We start from the raw sequence: 16,581 nt of genomic DNA, 5'->3' as shown, positions 1-16,581 counted from the left end.
AGGTGCTCTTTGTAAACTCCTACTTCACATTTGTAACTCTTAAATAGGACTCAAGTGCTTTTGGTCGGAAATAAATGGCACTAGAGAGAAGTCGTGTTTTTGGTGTCTGTTGGTTTATTTTAGATATCAAGCGGCACATAGCTACGTTGTGTTGCTATATAAAAAGCACATCATGTATGTAAATGATCTTTTAATTAATTCATCAGCCAAAAAGTTGTTGTTTATATCACCTTTACCGTGAATTATTGGCACGGATTCCACAGTCTCCTTCCCGTAAACGTCATTCTCGGTAACTCAGGTATCACAAAAAAAAATCCCTAACGATATTTACTACTTTGTTTGTTCATGTTCGTTCTCAACTCCGATATTTCCGACAGCAACTTGAAAGCAGCATTAGAGCAACCGACTCTGTAGTTCACCGCGCATGCGTATTGATCACTCTGATCGTGAGGGAGACATGGCGACGTCCCTGATTTGCGGCCGTTTGACGGCTAGCCTGAGAAACTCGGGGGCCAGAACCACAATTAACTCCGCATCCAAGGTGAGTGTGCGTCGAAATAAAGATAAAGAAGTTCAGCTTCAGGTATCCGTGTCAGCGCGAGCGCTGTAGCTTCTCTAACGGCTACAGTTCCCCAAAAACTGACAGGGTCAAATTTGACATTAGCTCATCTCCATTGAGTTTCAACTGTACTGGCTATGCTAGCTAGCACAGAGCTAACGTTAGCATGGTCGGCTGTCACCGCTGCTGCACTGCGCTGTTTAGGGAAATGCAGCAGCAAAAGGCGCAGTTGATAAAAACGCAGGCAGTTTAGCCTCTAATTCTCTTGACACATCTGTCTGTTACGGTAAACGGCGGTTTTCGGACCTAAACAGATGCGGTGAAAGCAATGAACGGTTGTCCGGTGACCTCCAGCTGCTGACGGCACGGCACGGCACGGCGCTGCGGGCGGAGGGATGAGTCCTGCGCCATCGCATCTGTCCCGTCGTGTCTTGGACAGTAGCTGTCCAAATCCAAATCCCGCAGAAAGGCTTTCACTGCCTGGGTGTCTGTCAGCTCACAGCACGGGTTACGGTTCTGTTATGTCGGGGAAACGTTAGCATGTAAGCCAGGAAATGTGTCAACAGTGTGACTGCTGCTTGCTAGCTATTCAGATTGACATTTCTCTTCTCCTGTGGATTCTCTTTCTCTTTGAATTTCTTTGGGTTCAACAAACCTCTCCTGCTGACTTTGTTTCTGTTCAGCTGTGTCCAGAAACCCCAAGAGTTTCCTAGATTTCCTCATGATGTTGTGATAATGATTGCTCAACTACGCTGTCTCGGTTTCATAACCTTATTCTTATCCAACTTTCACTGCGGTTACATGAGACATTTTTTTAATTCTGAATGAAATCATTCCGAAGGAAGATTGCCACGCAAGTGTTTACATGAGCGCTAAATATAATGATCGCATTAAGATGTGCGTTTACATGCGCCACAGTATGGAATCAGAATAAAAGTTTCTGACATGCGCAAAACACCGAATCCAGCTCTCTAACATGGGCTTACGTTTTTAAAAGATGGACCTGCGTCGGTTATTTCTTTAACGTTACTGCTGTTCTTTCTGATGAAGCAACAGTTTTATCAAAACATACGACTCCGACCGGATTATGAAAGGGTTAAACCACCCCTCTCAAACGGAATGATATTTCATTCGGATCGGCCAGTTTATTCTGATTGAGGCGTTTATATGAGGCATTTTTATTCTGATTGGGCTACTATTCGGATTAAAAGGCTCCAAAACAATACTCCATATCTATTATAAAAAGGGTGTAAAGTGGCTTGGGATGCATGCATTTGTTTTTGCAGCGGATGAGGTTGGAGCTGAGTGTGTGTGTCCTTGATAGCTGTTGTTAATTATTGCAGGACATGCCGAGTTTTCAGTCATTATTGTGTTTTTTGGTAGCACATACACATCTGAGTAATGACACCACACATTGTCACTCTGCCACTGAACGGCCTCTCACATGCACACTCACCGGCCACTTCATTAGGAACACCTTACTAATACTGGGTAGGTATCAGCTTTCAGCTCAGTGTCAACCGGCTACCAAAGTGACATCTGCCTCAAGGTTCGACGTGTTGCATTCTGGGATGCTTTTCTGCTCACCACAGTTGTAAAGAGGTTATCTGAGTTACTGTCGCCTTTCTATCAGCTTGAACCAGTCTGGTCGTTCTCCTCTGACCTCTGCCATCAACAAGGCATTTTTGCCCAGAGAACTGCCGCTCACTGGATATTTTCTCTTTTTCGGACCGTTCTCTGTAAACCCTGGAGACGGTTGTGCGTGAAAATCCCAGTAGATCAGCAGTTTCTGAATTACTCAAACCAGCCCGTCTGGCACCAACAACCATGCCACGTTCAAAGTCACTTAAATCACCTTTCTTCCCCGTTCTGATGCTTGGTTTGAACTTCAGCAGATCGTCTTGACCATGTCTACATGCCTAAATGCATTGAGTTGCTGCCACGTGATTGGCTGATTAGATATTTGTGTTAACAAGCAGTTGAACAGACCTAATGAAGTGGCCGGTGAGTGTATGTGTGTGTGTGTGTTTAGTGTGTGTCAGTGGCGTGAGGAGATATTTTTGGGGTTTGGACAGAGGATCCAGCCCTCTGCAGGCTCCACAGACTGTCCTCTGTGTGCATTTGTGCCCATGTTGTTTTCTAGTAGAATATAAAACATGCTGCAGTGTGTGATATGCAGTTATAACAGAATTGCCAATTTCTGTAACTTATGTTCAATGTCTTGTTTTAATCTTGTAAATCAGTTTCCATTTGGAGGATAAAAAATTGCCTCCAATCAAATGCTAATACACTATCTGTGGCTGGTGAGTCAGTCTGCGTTCACACTGCAGCTGAAAGTAAACCAATTCTGTTGAGTCAGCGTGAAAATGGAGGAGAACGATACACAACAAAGGAAAGAAAGACAAACAGAGACTTGATTAACATTTGAGGAGACGCCTCAGTTCATTACAAACTGTAAGGAACAAACTGTAACCACAGTGTGTTGAAACAAGCAGGAACAGCTACAGAAGCAGATGTGACGCCTTTTGTTGTTATTCTGCACCTGCGTGTCTTTTCTATATCGCTGTCAGATCATATCTGTATCAGATACGGGTTACATCATGGAATATATGAACTGTTATCCAAAACAAATCAGATGAACAACAATTCGGAATTGAAAAAAGAAACCTAGTTTGCTTGAAGAACAGCTAGTTCAATAAAAAAATCAATCAATCAAAACTTCATTTATAGAGCACCTTTTGTACAAATGAATGGAATTCAAAGTGCTTTCCAGTGCAGCAGATAAGACGGGAAATAGGTTACAGCAACAGAGTCAAATACACAGAACAGTTAGAGGTAAAACAAAAGATAAGACACAATATAAAAGAATACAAATAAGAATAATAAGATGAGCTAAAACACTCAACATGACACACCTAGTTAAAAGCCAGAGCAAAAAGCTAGGTTTTGTGCGGGCATTTTAAAATATAAATATTGTCCACTAGTTGGTGTCATTTGACTGTGGATTGTGGATAAAAACAGCTTCCTCCCCTTAAAGTACCTGACCTCTCCTGTCCCGTCTCTCCTGCAGGTTCTGGGTGGCTCCTCGGGTCTGTTCGGGGCCCATGTGGCCCAGCAGCAGCTCCCCCACCTCCAGCAGCAGCAGAGGAACCTCTCCCTGCACGAGTACATGAGCATCGGCCTGCTGAAGGAGGCGGGCATCTCGGTGCCGGCCGGCATGGTGGCCAGCTCCTCCGACGAGGCGTACGCCATCGCCAAGCAGATCGGTAAGACGAGCCGAGCAGGAAGAAGACGGTGGAGGGACGGCTCAACATCTGAGCGTTCCTAACATTCAGTAACTGTAATAAAATGGAGCTTTTGGCTGCTGCATTTTCTGTAGTGATACAGTTCAGAGAGCTGCTGGGCGACCGAGCTTCACTCTACACTGGAGAGAGAGAGAGAGAGCCAGCTGCTTAGCGGACAAACTCCAAACCTTTTACACAAAACACGCTCTGCTAGCTCAGCCTATTTGGAACTAAAACATTCACCAACAAAAATCATTTTTATCATCATAGATTAGCTGTTGTGGTTAAAAACACAAACTGCTCCAAACCTGGGTGGAGCGAGCTTCACTGTAGACTGGAGAGAGAGAGAGCGCCGTGTTGAGGGCGACTTCTGATTACATTTCCCACTCTGACGTGTGAAAGTCGTTTTTAATCCGCAGCAAAACGGAGAAATCAACTGATCGGCTTTTCTCAGCGGAGAAACGACTTCAGATTCTCGCGTTTTCATGTCGTTTTTTAAACCCAACAATGACAAAAAAAACTTTTAATGAGAAATTACATATTTTAGCCCTTTAAAGGCTATTCTGGGTGGTGAGAGGAGCTGGAACCAAACGGCAGATTAATTGCATAATATTACAAACAGGGAGAGCTTAACGCGTGGTGGAATGGACCTTTATCAGTGTGTAGACACTGGGGTACGGTGGCCCTGTACAGACATTTAAAGGAGTGGTATTTTTTGCTTTTTCAGGATTTTATAATACCTGGCATCCGTGACATACATCTGTTATGTTTTGTTTTCAGTAAAAATTGTTTAGCTTTAACTATTCACTTCCCACTGATTCTTTCCCACCTACAAGACAGTAGGTCATTTTACATAAGCAGTTTCTTATGCTAATGAGCTACTGCTCTGATCTGAATGGCTTGTACAAGCAGGCGTTTTTTATAGTTGGTGACTCTGGGGAAATGACATTACTAACATGATTCAGATTTTTACCGTTATTACTTCACACCTCCAAGTACCAAAATCAACAGAAATATTCTTCTTCTTCTCTTTGAAAATCACTGTGTGGATTTGTGAAGTTTCTGCCTTTGCAGAAGTCTCACATTTGAGTCTTGTCTTGTCCGCTTCTTGATTTCAAGTTCTTGAAGTGAAGAAGAAGTGGTTCGGCTAAAAGATGAGAGAAGATAAAATGCCGTATTAAGCCCAAACAAGGATCCTCATTTGTCTTATGTTCCCTAATCACACTTCCTTATTGGTGTCTTTTAATGTCTTTGGTTTCCTTCACTGTCGTCCTTGACAGACCCGTGTGTGACTCTGACCGTTTGATTCGCTGCACAGTTTCTTTGAAATGAGAGAAGGAGCTGCATACCGTCAGAGCCTCTGCTGCTGACATGCCATGACCCTTGTGTGTGTGTGTGTGGGGGGTTTAAATAGTCGCAAGCTATTCACAAGGCTGTTCAGTATAGGACACAAACACACTCACACAGGCTAAACATAGCCCAGAGGTTCAGTGGTATCAGGTGACACTGGCCTTACAGGTCCAACTTAGCAAAAAGTTTCCCATATAGTTTCCCAACTGTTGACACCTTTGGGAGACGGTGACATTACCTCAAGCCACCAGACGAATCCTGCTAACCCTTATCTGTGGCTTGTAAGTTTTACTATTCAACCCGACTCTGTCACAGCTAACCGTCATTTGGAAGTCTGATTAAAGTCTAATTTTGAGATATACCTGTGTTCCTCCCTGGGCTGGGTAATAGATATGATCTCTGAAATAAAGAGAATAAAGAAAATGTTGAAATGATTGACATACAAACCAAGAATTCATAAATAATAAGCTCATAAAAAGAAATTTAAATTCTGTTTTGGGCTTACAGTTAATGCAAAAGGTTGAAGCGGCTTTCGTTTTGATTCAGTCAAACTTCAAACATCACATTTTTCTGATCATAATGCATCTTGTCCTTGTCCTTGCTGCTAAAACCATATATATAATTTTCAGTAACGTAGGAAACACTCAGCATAGTCTCATTGACTTTCATGTATCTTTGACATTTTGCAGTTCATGCTCAATGATTTGTTTCAGGCTCAGGCTGCTGGTTTCCAAAATCCACCAGTCTAGTTTATTAGCACAGTGACGAAAGTGATTCAAACAAGCACAATGTAAAAAAAACATAGATGACCAGACATCAGACACTTTGATTTAACCAGCCAGTTTGATTTCTAGATTAGAACAGAGTGTTGGTTCACTGGTTACCTGTCCAGGTGTCTGGTAGAATATTAGCCAATATTAACCTGTGTTTGTCCGGTGGCTGGTGGTAATTCCCCCCTCTGGTCTGAGTGTAATAAAACATTATCTACACATGGAGAACAAGGTCAGCTCTCATTTACAACACAACCCACTAAACACGGTTTCTATATTGGGTGGAACAAACTATCGTGTATTCGTGTATAATGCAGTTTTAGTTTCCACAACGAATAATCATAAAATATGAGCAAGATTGAAACATTTGGAGCAGTTTATTCAAACTCTGCAGTGTTTCCTCCTTCAGTTCAGTTGGTTTGTCGATGACCTTTGAACTCTGGTGGCACCAAATAACGGCAGCGAGAGTCTCAGTCCTCTAACAAGAGACCTGCGGTGCGGTTCGTTAATCCAACCGACTACAGGAAACCACCCCGAAACACAAGGGATTATGGGTAGAAGGAGACGGAAAGCCTAGCGGAACAAAATGAAGTCTGGACTGATGCTCATATTCAGCTGTTTCTTCATGTGTTCTTAACTGGTATGAACACCACAGAAGAAGAGACGGACAAGTCCATGCCGAGATAAGACGCGGTGCGGTTCGTTAGGAGTGAGAACGTAACCCAAACCACAGGAAACTACAGGAAATCACCCCGAAATGCAAGGGATTATGGGTAGAAGTAGGAGGAGGATGGTGCTCATATTCTGCTATTTCTTCATGTGTTCTTACCTGGTCTGAACACCAGAGAAGAAGAGTGCAGACAAGTTCATCATGCTTAAAGGGTAACTTCGGTATTTTTCAACCTGGACCCTATTTTCCCATCTTTTTGTGTCTAAGTGACTAAAGGCGACAACAATGTTTGAAATTGGTCCAGTATTGAGCGAGATCGCTTCAGCCAGCAGCCGCGAAACGAGCTGCAATGTAATCCGACGGGGCAAATCACACCGTCAATGTACGTCCACTAAAAGTTCTTGTTTTTGCCACTGACAGGCTCAGATTGTTATTATAAGTGTCTGACAACATTATGGAAAGGACCCTACAGAGAAATGAAACGTTTTTCTTTACCTTTCGCTTGATCCGGTCTGTGTGTAACCAAGTCTCGCGAGAGTTGAGTTGTAGCAGGAAGTCAACTGTGGAAACATGAGTGAGAGTTGGAGAGAGAGGAGTGCCGGGAGGAGTTGTCAGACACTTATAATAACAATCTGAGCCTGTCGGTGGCAAAAACAAGAACTTTTAGTGGACGTACATTGACGATGCGATTTGCCCCGTCGGATTACATTGCAGCTCGTTTCGCGGCTGCCGGCTGAAGCGATCTCGCTCAATACTGGACCAATTTTAAAAAATTGTTGTCCCCTTTAGTCACTTAGACACAAAAAGATGGGAAAATAGGGTCCAGGTTGAAAAATACCGAAGTTACCCTTTAAATGAAGTTACAGGGACTGGAATCAGATTGCAAAGCTTGATAAAGTCTTAATATGTGTAGCATGAGGGAAACGTGTGTGATAGCAGGCAGGCTGGGACAAGATACTGAACAGTGACTCAGTTGTCAGTGTGTGTCTCCTGCTGGCAGCAGATGAAGGAGGAGCGGCTCATCAGTTTAACACAACAGGTCGATTCAGGCTGTTCCAGCTCTTGTGTCTCTCGTCTCTGCTCTGTCTTGCCTTCTCTTGTTTGTTATTCTTCTGTACATTAATGAAACCTGCAGTCGGTACACATGCACTAATAACCGCTCTATAAAAGCCAGAACAGCCTTGAGGTGCTTTATACTGTGATTATGGTCTTCAGTGCTGCCAACGCTACTGCTGCACCTCCTCATACCTGTTGCATCACCGTCACACCCAGAATCACAGTAAAGAGCTGTGGGTAGTTATATGTTAAAGATACTAGGAGCTGAAGCTTTCAGAGTTTCTGGCAGCAGATGGTGGAAGGAGAGAAAGGAAGATGGAAAAATCACTTCCAACATGTTTATCCTCTTCAGGGAGGGGGGGGGGGGGCAGGAAGCAGCGGGGCTTATGGGAAATGTAGTCTTAATGTGGAGAAACACAAGAACTAACAATACTATTGGTGTGAGATAGAGGAGAACAGTCGGCTCCAACATGGACTCACTGGTTTACAGTCATTACACATTTAAAGCTGTTATCTAACTGTCCAAATGTGTGTGTGTGTGTGTGTGTGTGTGTGTGTGTGTGTGTCAGGTTCGAAGGATCTGGTGGTGAAAGCTCAGGTTCTGGCCGGTGGCAGAGGGAAGGGGACGTTCGAAGGCGGACTGAAAGGAGGGGTGAAGATCGTTTACTCGTAAGTATTCAGTCTGTCAGGAAAACACACTGACACACATCTAACACCGGCAAAAACACACAGCAGCAAGAGCATCACCTCGGTCATGCTTCATCAAATTCAGATAGAACTGATATTTTTTGTTCTCAAATTATCCAGCGGTTCAGAATTGGGTTGTAGACTATAATTCTCTCTTTCTGTTCTTCACCCTCTTTCTCCTCCCTCCCTTCCCTCACTCTTAACCTGTTTCCATCCCTCTCTCCTCCTCCTCCGCTTTCTCCGCTTTCCCCTCCCTCACTCTTCCCTCCCTCTCCTCCCTCCTCTCTCCTCCTCCTCTCTACTCCTTCCTCCTCTTCCTCCTCCTCTCTCCTCCTCCTCTCCTCCTCCTCCTCTTTCTCCGCTCTCCCTTCCCTCACTCTTCCCTCCCTCTCCTCCCTCCTCTCTCCTCCTCCTCTCTACTCCTTCCTCCTCTTCCTCCTCCTCTCTCCTCCTCTTCCTCTCTCTGCCCCTCCTCCTCCTCTCTCCTCCTCTTCCTCTCTCTGCCCCTCCTCCTCCTCTCTCCTCCTGCTCCTCTCCTCCCTCCTCTCTCCTCCTCCTCTCTACTCCTTCCTCCTCTTCCTCCTCCTCTTCCTCTCTCCTCCTCCTCTTCCTCTCTCTGCCCCTCCTCCTCCTCTCTCCTCCTGCTCCTCTTCCTCCCTCATCTCTCCTCCTCCTCTCCTCCTCCTCCTCTTTCTCCGCTCTCCCTTCCCTCACTCTTCCCTCCCTCTCCTCCCTCCTCTCTCCTCCTCCTCTCTACTCCTTCCTCCTCTTCCTCCTCCTCTCTCCTCCTCTTCCTCTCTCTGCCCCTCCTCCTCCTCTCTCCTCCTCTTCCTCTCTCTGCCCCTCCTCCTCCTCTCTCCTCCTGCTCCTCTCCTCCCTCCTCTCGCCTCCTCCTCTCTACTCCTTCCTCCTCTTCCTCCTCCTCTTCCTCTCTCCTCCTCCTCTTCCTCTCTCTGCCCCTCCTCCTCCTCTCTCATCCTGCTCCTCTTCTTCCCTCCTCTCTCCTCCTCTCTCCTCCTCGTCCTCCTCCTCCTCTCTCCTCCTCTTCCTCTGTCCTCTCTCCTCTCTCCTCCTTCTCCTCTTCCTCCCTCCTCCTCCCCCCCAGGCCAGAGGAGGCGCGTGACATCTCGTCCCAGATGATTGGTCGGAAGCTGTACACTAAGCAGACCGGAGAGGCGGGTCGTATCTGCAACCAGGTGTTCATCTGCGAGCGCAGGTATCCACGCAGAGAGTACTACTTCGCCATCACCATGGAGAGGTCCTACCAGGTGAGGACACACACACACACACACACACACACACACACACACACACACACACACACTCCCTGTTCGGCTCAACAGGTAGAACATGATGATAGTGGCAGACGGTCGGTCTCCATGCACGACTTGAGCTGCGTTCACACCATGTTTGCAGCGGTTTATTCGAACTCTGGAGCGTTTCCTCCTCTAGTCGGGTTTGTTTCACCAGGTGAGAACGACGCCATTCGCACCAAACAACTGCACAGAGAATGAACTCCATTCAATCGGTTCAATCAATAATTAAAATGAAATAAAGTTACATTCGTATTGAGAAAAAGGCAAATTCACTGTTTGCAATGGCATGAAAGAAATAATTAGAGGTATTTCTTACTTTCTAATGTAGCTAAGTACCAAAGTTTTACAAAGTATTCGTATATTATGGTTTTAACATTAGCTTGAGATGTAACAGTGTTACTTGACTCCTAAAATTAGATGCTGCTCAGTGCTCACAGTGCCACTTTTGGCCAGCAGATGATGCAGTTGGATGCTGTCTTCGACATTACTTTCGTTTCAATTAAAATAAATACATGAATAAAAATAAATAAATGAATAATGGAGTTTCCGATTTATTTATTTATGTTTTTTTAAGGTGGCTCACCTTGACTATAAAGTGCTGTGGGAAACATGGCACTAACACTGCAGGGTTAGAGGAAAAACAACATTTACAAACCAAGGAGGAATAAGATGTTTAGATCATGGAGGAGCTTCAACTGAGTCATGGAAAAGTCATGGAATTTAACATCAGGGCCATGGTGGGAATCCTGGATGTTAATATTATGTTACACACCTCAGTCACACATGTACACCCATTACCAGGACAGAAAATTCACCCACAGGTTGGACACAGAGTTTAGTGGTTATGCTGAATAAAGCCACTAGATGGCGTAATAGTAAAGGCAATGGTGAAAGTGTTGGTGTTCACCTTCAGTGAACTCCTCTGCTAAGACATGATGCATGTGTTTAACGCAGAGCAGCAGGTCGGCCGAGTGTTTCCAGAGACCGTACTGGAACCAGTAGGTCACAGGTTTGATCCCCATCACACCCAGTGTGTCCTGCTGAAGTGAGAGACTCTGAACCTCACCTGCTCACTGACTACTGACTACTGGATCTCCTTTCTCCTTTAGCTTGCACTGGATATAAAATATGCTTTAGAGAGGGGAATTTGCATTTATAAACTCCATCAGTTTTTATAGTATAGTTTATACAGTTTATAGTCGTTTTATATTTTTATTTTTCTCACTGTTTTACTTTTCAAATAGGCTGTTAAAACTGAACAGGACCCCAAAAGATGGTTGGTTGCCTGCCAAAGTGGCTGGTGCAGTGAGTAGACTGACCAGCCAGAGACCAGATCTACCAGCATCTGGCTGCTGGTCAAGTTTGGCTTTGGCTAGGACGTTTGTTTACACTACCAGACACTTTGGCAGGTAACCAACCATCACTTAGAGTCTTAATCTGTCCTAAACTGTAACTGGAAGGTAAAACAGTGAAAGTGAATTGTGGGACCAAAAAAGTGATTTCCCTGCTGGCTGCAGGTGCTGGAGGTGATTTCCCACGCTGCTCACATTATACAGTCCTACACCGCTCTGGAAATGTATGGAGAAAGAATTTGGCAATTTCCAAGTCTTGATAAGTTTGGAAATCGCTCCCTTGTCTTCTCACATACTGTGATATTTGTCTGTGTGAAGAATAATCATCTATAGAGTGATATGGCAGAGTTAGAATGGTCAAGATGAAGTATCATGAGTATAAATCCCTTGCCCCCCCCCCCCCACAGGGCCCCGTGCTGATTGGCAGCTCCCAGGGGGGCGTGAACATCGAGGACGTGGCGGCGGAGAATCCGGACGCCATCGTCAAGGAGCCCATCGACATCGTGGAGGGGATCAAGATGGAGCAGGCCGTCAAGGTAGGATCAGCACCGAACACACAGAGCACACTGCAGCTGCTGCAGCCGCGGGGAATCACAGAAGAAGAGGCAGGGGAGATGGATGCAGTGTGTGTGTGTGTGTGTGTTCGTGCCATCGAGAACTGCAGTTTTTTTCTCAGAGGGAAATCTGTTTCATACAGCTTCCTAAACGAGGCGCAGGTACAATCTCTGACTGACAAATCAAGCTGCAGGTTGGAGAAAATCTTTGGTTTTTATTTAGCAGATCCTTAGAGCTCGCGTCTCATCCCCCTCCACCCACAACTGGTTCAACATGCTTTTAGACACTGAGGAAGAAACTATGTAGGAAAAGCTGTCTGCATATAATTGAAACTCAAAGCAATATTCAAGAAATTTTTAATTTTGTGCAGGGCTTATGGCTGCCAATCAGGATTTGCTGATATTCACTTCAAATATGGACTCACTATTCTCTTTATCTCTATCTTTCAATAGGCAGGATGATAATGAATGATGATCATTCAATATCTCTAAACTCTAGAAGATGCTGCAGAAGTGATTGAATTTTTGAAGTTACCAGCTATCCTTTGTTTTTAATTTTGTTCTGTCAATTATTTTCAAAGAGTAGGTTTCACCTTTTTAGTGTTGATTTGCTCTTTAAATGTAAATCTTTGTTGTCTCAGGAGGTTTTTGTCTCAGAATCATCAGGATGTCTTCCTGCTGTGCAGCTTGTCCCGACCTTTCACTGTTCAGCTTCCTGCTGAGTCCTCACATTCTCCATGAGCGCTGTCTCACTGTCTGCCACATGCACCTGTCTGTCTGTCTGTCGCTCTGTCTGTCGTCTGTCTGTCTGTCTCACCGTCTGCCACATGCACCTGTCTGTCTGTCTGTCTGTCTGTCTGTCTCACCGTCTGCCACATGCACCTGTCTGTCTGTCGCTCTGTCTGTCTGTCTGTCTGTCTCACCGTCTGCCACATGCACCTGTCTGTCTGTCTGTCTGTCGCTCTGTCTGTCTGTCTGTCTGTCTGTCTCACCGTCTGCCACATGCACCTGTCTGTCTGTCTGTCTGTCGCTCTGTCTGTCTGTCTGTCTGTCTGTCTCACCGTCTGCCACATGCACCTGTCTGTCTGTCTGTCTGTCGCTCTGTCTGTCTGTCTGTCTGTCTGTCTCACCGTCTGCCACATGCACCTGTCTGTCTGTCTGTCTGTCTGTCTGTCTGTCTGTCTGTCTCACCGTCTGCCACATGCACCTGTCTGTCTGTCTGTCTGTCTGTCTGTCTCACCGTCTGCCACATGCACCTGTCTGTCTGTCTGTCTGTCGCTCTGTCTGTCTGTCTGTCTGTCTGTCTCACCGTCTGCCACATGCACCTGTCTGTCTGTCTGTCTGTCGCTCTGTCTGTCTGTCTGTCTGTCTGTCTCACCGTCTGCCACATGCACCTGTCTGTCTGTCTGTCTGTCTGTCTGTCGCTCTGTCTGTCTGTCTGTCTGTCTGTCTCACCGTCTGCCACATGCACCTGTCTGTCTGTCTGTCTGTCTGTCTGTCTCACCGTCTGCCACATGCACCTGTCTGTCTGTCTCTCTGTCTGTCTCTCTCTCTCTCTCTCTCTCTGTCTCTCTCTCTGTCTGTCTCTCTCTCCCTCTCTCTCTCTCTGTCTACACTTCTGTCTCAGTCTGTCTATCCATCTGTCTGTCTCTCTCTTTCTCTGTCTAAACTTCTGTCTCTTTTTCCCTGTCTACTCTCCTTTTCTCTCTGTATCTCTCTCTGTCTGTCTCTCTCTCTCTGTCTCTCTCTCTCTCTGTCTGTCTCTCTCTCTCCCTCTGTCTCTCTCTCTCTCTCTGTCTCTCTCTCTCTCTGTCTGTCTCTCTCCCTCTGTCTCTCTCTCTCTCTGTCTGTCTCTCTGTCTCTGTGTCTCTCTCTGTCTCTCTCTCTCTCTGTCTCTCTGTCTGTCTCTCTCTCTCTCTCTCTCTCTCTCTCTGCCTCTCTCTCTCTCTCTCTCTCTCCATCCCTCCCTCTGTTATTTCCAGTGTGTATTGAGTGTGTGTTGTCATAGTGAGAGGAGAGGTTCAATATATCTGACAGAAGAGGAGGTGATTTCAGGCTCTTGAAGCAAATGGAACTCTGTTGATATTCCTTTTTTTTTTTTGTCCGTTGAAATCACCTTGGTGTGTAGAGCTGCATGATATCAATAAAAAAATCAGATGGGTTTTTCTTCGCAGCATATTGCCAATGCAATATGATTCGTGATACATGTGGAAATGGCTTTTTCCACATCATTTCTGCTTCTTGACAAATGTTCAAAAACATGAGTCTACACACCCTTTCAAAAATTCTACTTTTTATTCTGATTGAATGATTTTAAAGCAGTGGTTAAAGGTGTGGAGGAAAGTGAAATGTTTTTCACCCATAGTTGCCTTCGCAGTTTTAAATAGCTTTTATAATGAATGGTTGAATGTTTGTTAATCTTGTGTGATGCTGTAATGAAATGTTTGTTGTGGCGTCTGTAACCTTGTGCTGAGTTTCTGTCTCAGTGAGGCTAACCTGGATAAATAAAGATGAAATAAAATACAAATAAATAAAATGACCTCAAGGCCTGAGATGAAAACACATTAAATCAGACTTTTTTTCACTTTCACTTTTACAGTTGCCAGCAAGATCATGGTTTAAAAAAAAAAAAAAGTTGTTGATTTCTGACATAAAAATGAAAAATTACAACACTTGGTTGTCTAAGTAAGAAAGAGAGAAAAAGCGACAGGATTTTAATGAGTTTCATTTCTACAGAAGATTACCGCAGCTGGGGGAGGGGGGTCATGTTTTTTCTGAGTTTTTTTTTCTCATAAATTTCTGGCTTTAATCTCAGAAATTTTTGAAATTTTTTTTTTCTGAGTTTTTTTTTAGGGATGTACCGATACTGGTATCGGTATCGGTGCCGATACCAGGCTAAAATGGAATATCGGTATTGGAGATTTTACCCAAGACTAAAATCTGATACTGAAAGCCATGAGTAACTAAGGAAGGAAGGAAGGAAGTAAGCCTGCACTGTTCAGTAAAAGTAACGGATCGGATCGGTACTCAGTATCGGCCGATACTTAAACTTTCATACTCGTAATCGGTATCGGCATTGAAAAAGTGGCATCGGTGCATCCCTAGTTTTTTTCTCCGAATATTACCCCCCTCCCCCCGGCTGTCATAAAAAAAACAACAACAAAAAAACACCTACAATGGCCATAATACTCTTTCATACGTTTCAAACCTCAAGGCAAGAAAAACCACAAAATCTGAAGTGGTGTGTAGACTTTTCATCTTCGCTGACCAGTGTGTGCATTGTCATATTTTACGTCAGCAGCCTGGTCAGTTCAGATGTTCCTTCAGAGTGTGAGTGACGCTCAGTCTGGATGTGTGTTGTGTGTGTGTGTGTGTGTGTGTGTGTGTGTGTGTGTGTGTGTGTGTTGTGTGTCTGCAGGTGGCGCAGAAGATGGGCTTCCCCTCCGCGCTGGTGAACGAGGCGGCAGAGAACATGATCAAACTCTACAACGTCTTCATCAAGTACGACGCATCCATGTTGGAGATCAACCCCATGGTGGAGGACTCCTCCGGCATCGGTACACACACACACTCACACACACACACACACACTCTCACACACACACCAGCCGTCAGTTGATCACCGCTTGGCCTTTCTAGTGTTTAAAGAACAAAACTGAAATCTTTCCTGTGAGTGACTCTTGTGCTGACGTCGCTGTGTCTCCCGTCCCGCTGTCTCTCCCGTCCCGCTGTGTCTCCCGTCCCGCTGTCTCTCCCGTCCCGCTGTGTCTCCCGTCCCGCTGTGTCTCCCGTCCCGCTGCGTCTCCCTGCAGTGATGTGCATGGACGCCAAGATCAACTTCGACTCCAACGCGGCGTACCGGCAGAAGAAGGTGTTCGACATGCAGGACTGGACCCAGGAGGATCCCCGAGACCGGCAGGCCGCCAGGGCCGACCTCAACTACATCGGCCTGGACGGGACCATCGGCTGCCTGGGTGAGAACAGGGGGAACACACAGAGTAACACATTAAAACATTAACACATTAAAACATTAACAGTTGGAGAGAAACATTCAAACATGAGGCATCCACCGTTTGGAGAAAATCGAGCCCTCCTCTGATGAAATGAGTGAAGTAAAGCACATTGTGGTTTACTGACTACAAAATTAATTCTGCTTTTGAGGATAAAATCAGCTGGATTATCAAATACTGACAGGAAATTTGGGGAGAATATTGTTTTAGACAAATTATATACTCCGTCATATCTTTTTAACTTAGCTTTTAATTGATTGGTTTTATTGATTGATTGGTCATTTGTTTATTTTTAAATGCTTTCTTTTTATCATTAATGTATTTTATTTACATCCTGCTTTACGTCATTTGAATTGTGCCTCTGACTTTGCCTTTGTCTTTTTTATTGTATCATTTTATTGTCTGTGAAGCACTTTGAGCTGCATCTTATGCATGAAAAGCGCTATACAAATACTATTATTATTATTATTATTATTATTATTACAGTGTTTTTGGAATGAACGCCTCAGGTCTTGTTTTCCAATTTATGGTGAGGCATTTTGGCAGTGAATGGTAAAATATATAAAAAGGAGATTAAAAAATAGGAAGCACAACTTTACACATATCAATAGTAACTTTGACTACTAACTCACAATGTGCTTTAATTTCATGCCAGCAAGAGTATTAGTCAGTTTGAAATGGTGAATATCTCATTTTGGATGAGTCTCTTCCATGTTAAGCGGACCGGCTCAGTGAAAATAAACACACTAACTGGATCGTTGTGTGTTGCAGTGAACGGCGCCGGTCTGGCCATGGCCACCATGGACATCATCAAGCTGCACGGCGGCACGCCCGCCAACTTCCTGGATGTAGGAGGCGGAGCCACGGCTCAGCAGGTGACCGAGGCCTTCAAGCTCATCACCTCCGACAGGAAGGTAAGAACCGACCCGCTGCCTCATCATAACGTCTCCCATAATGCATCTGTCCTGCTTTA

At 44.9% G+C, this 16,581-nt stretch overlaps 2 protein-coding genes across 2 annotated transcripts in view; one reads left to right on the top strand and one right to left on the bottom strand.

The window, feature by feature from the left end:
- The window catches only part of lcp1 (lymphocyte cytosolic protein 1 (L-plastin)), a 120,961-nt gene extending 107,559 nt beyond the window's left edge, over positions 1–13,402 (bottom strand). The window contains exon 1 of the mRNA XM_078286009.1: positions 13,394–13,402. The gene's annotated coding sequence lies outside the window, so the exon portion shown is untranslated. The remainder of the gene's footprint in view (positions 1–13,393) is intronic.
- sucla2 (succinate-CoA ligase ADP-forming subunit beta) overlaps positions 445–16,581 on the top strand; it is a 22,389-nt gene continuing 6,252 nt past the window's right edge. The window contains exons 1-8 of the mRNA XM_078286179.1: positions 445–541; positions 3,630–3,825; positions 8,259–8,358; positions 9,482–9,644; positions 11,452–11,580; positions 15,017–15,155; positions 15,411–15,572; positions 16,380–16,522. Coding sequence (XP_078142305.1) covers positions 458–541; positions 3,630–3,825; positions 8,259–8,358; positions 9,482–9,644; positions 11,452–11,580; positions 15,017–15,155; positions 15,411–15,572; positions 16,380–16,522 — 1,116 coding nt within the window. The 5' untranslated portion in view covers positions 445–457. The remainder of the gene's footprint in view (positions 542–3,629; positions 3,826–8,258; positions 8,359–9,481; positions 9,645–11,451; positions 11,581–15,016; positions 15,156–15,410; positions 15,573–16,379; positions 16,523–16,581) is intronic.

The sequence above is a fragment of the Centroberyx gerrardi genome, chromosome 10 (assembly GCF_048128805.1).
Source record: "Centroberyx gerrardi isolate f3 chromosome 10, fCenGer3.hap1.cur.20231027, whole genome shotgun sequence".
Lineage (NCBI taxonomy): Eukaryota > Metazoa > Chordata > Actinopteri > Beryciformes > Berycidae > Centroberyx > Centroberyx gerrardi.
This window is presented reverse-complemented; position numbering and strand designations above follow the sequence as displayed.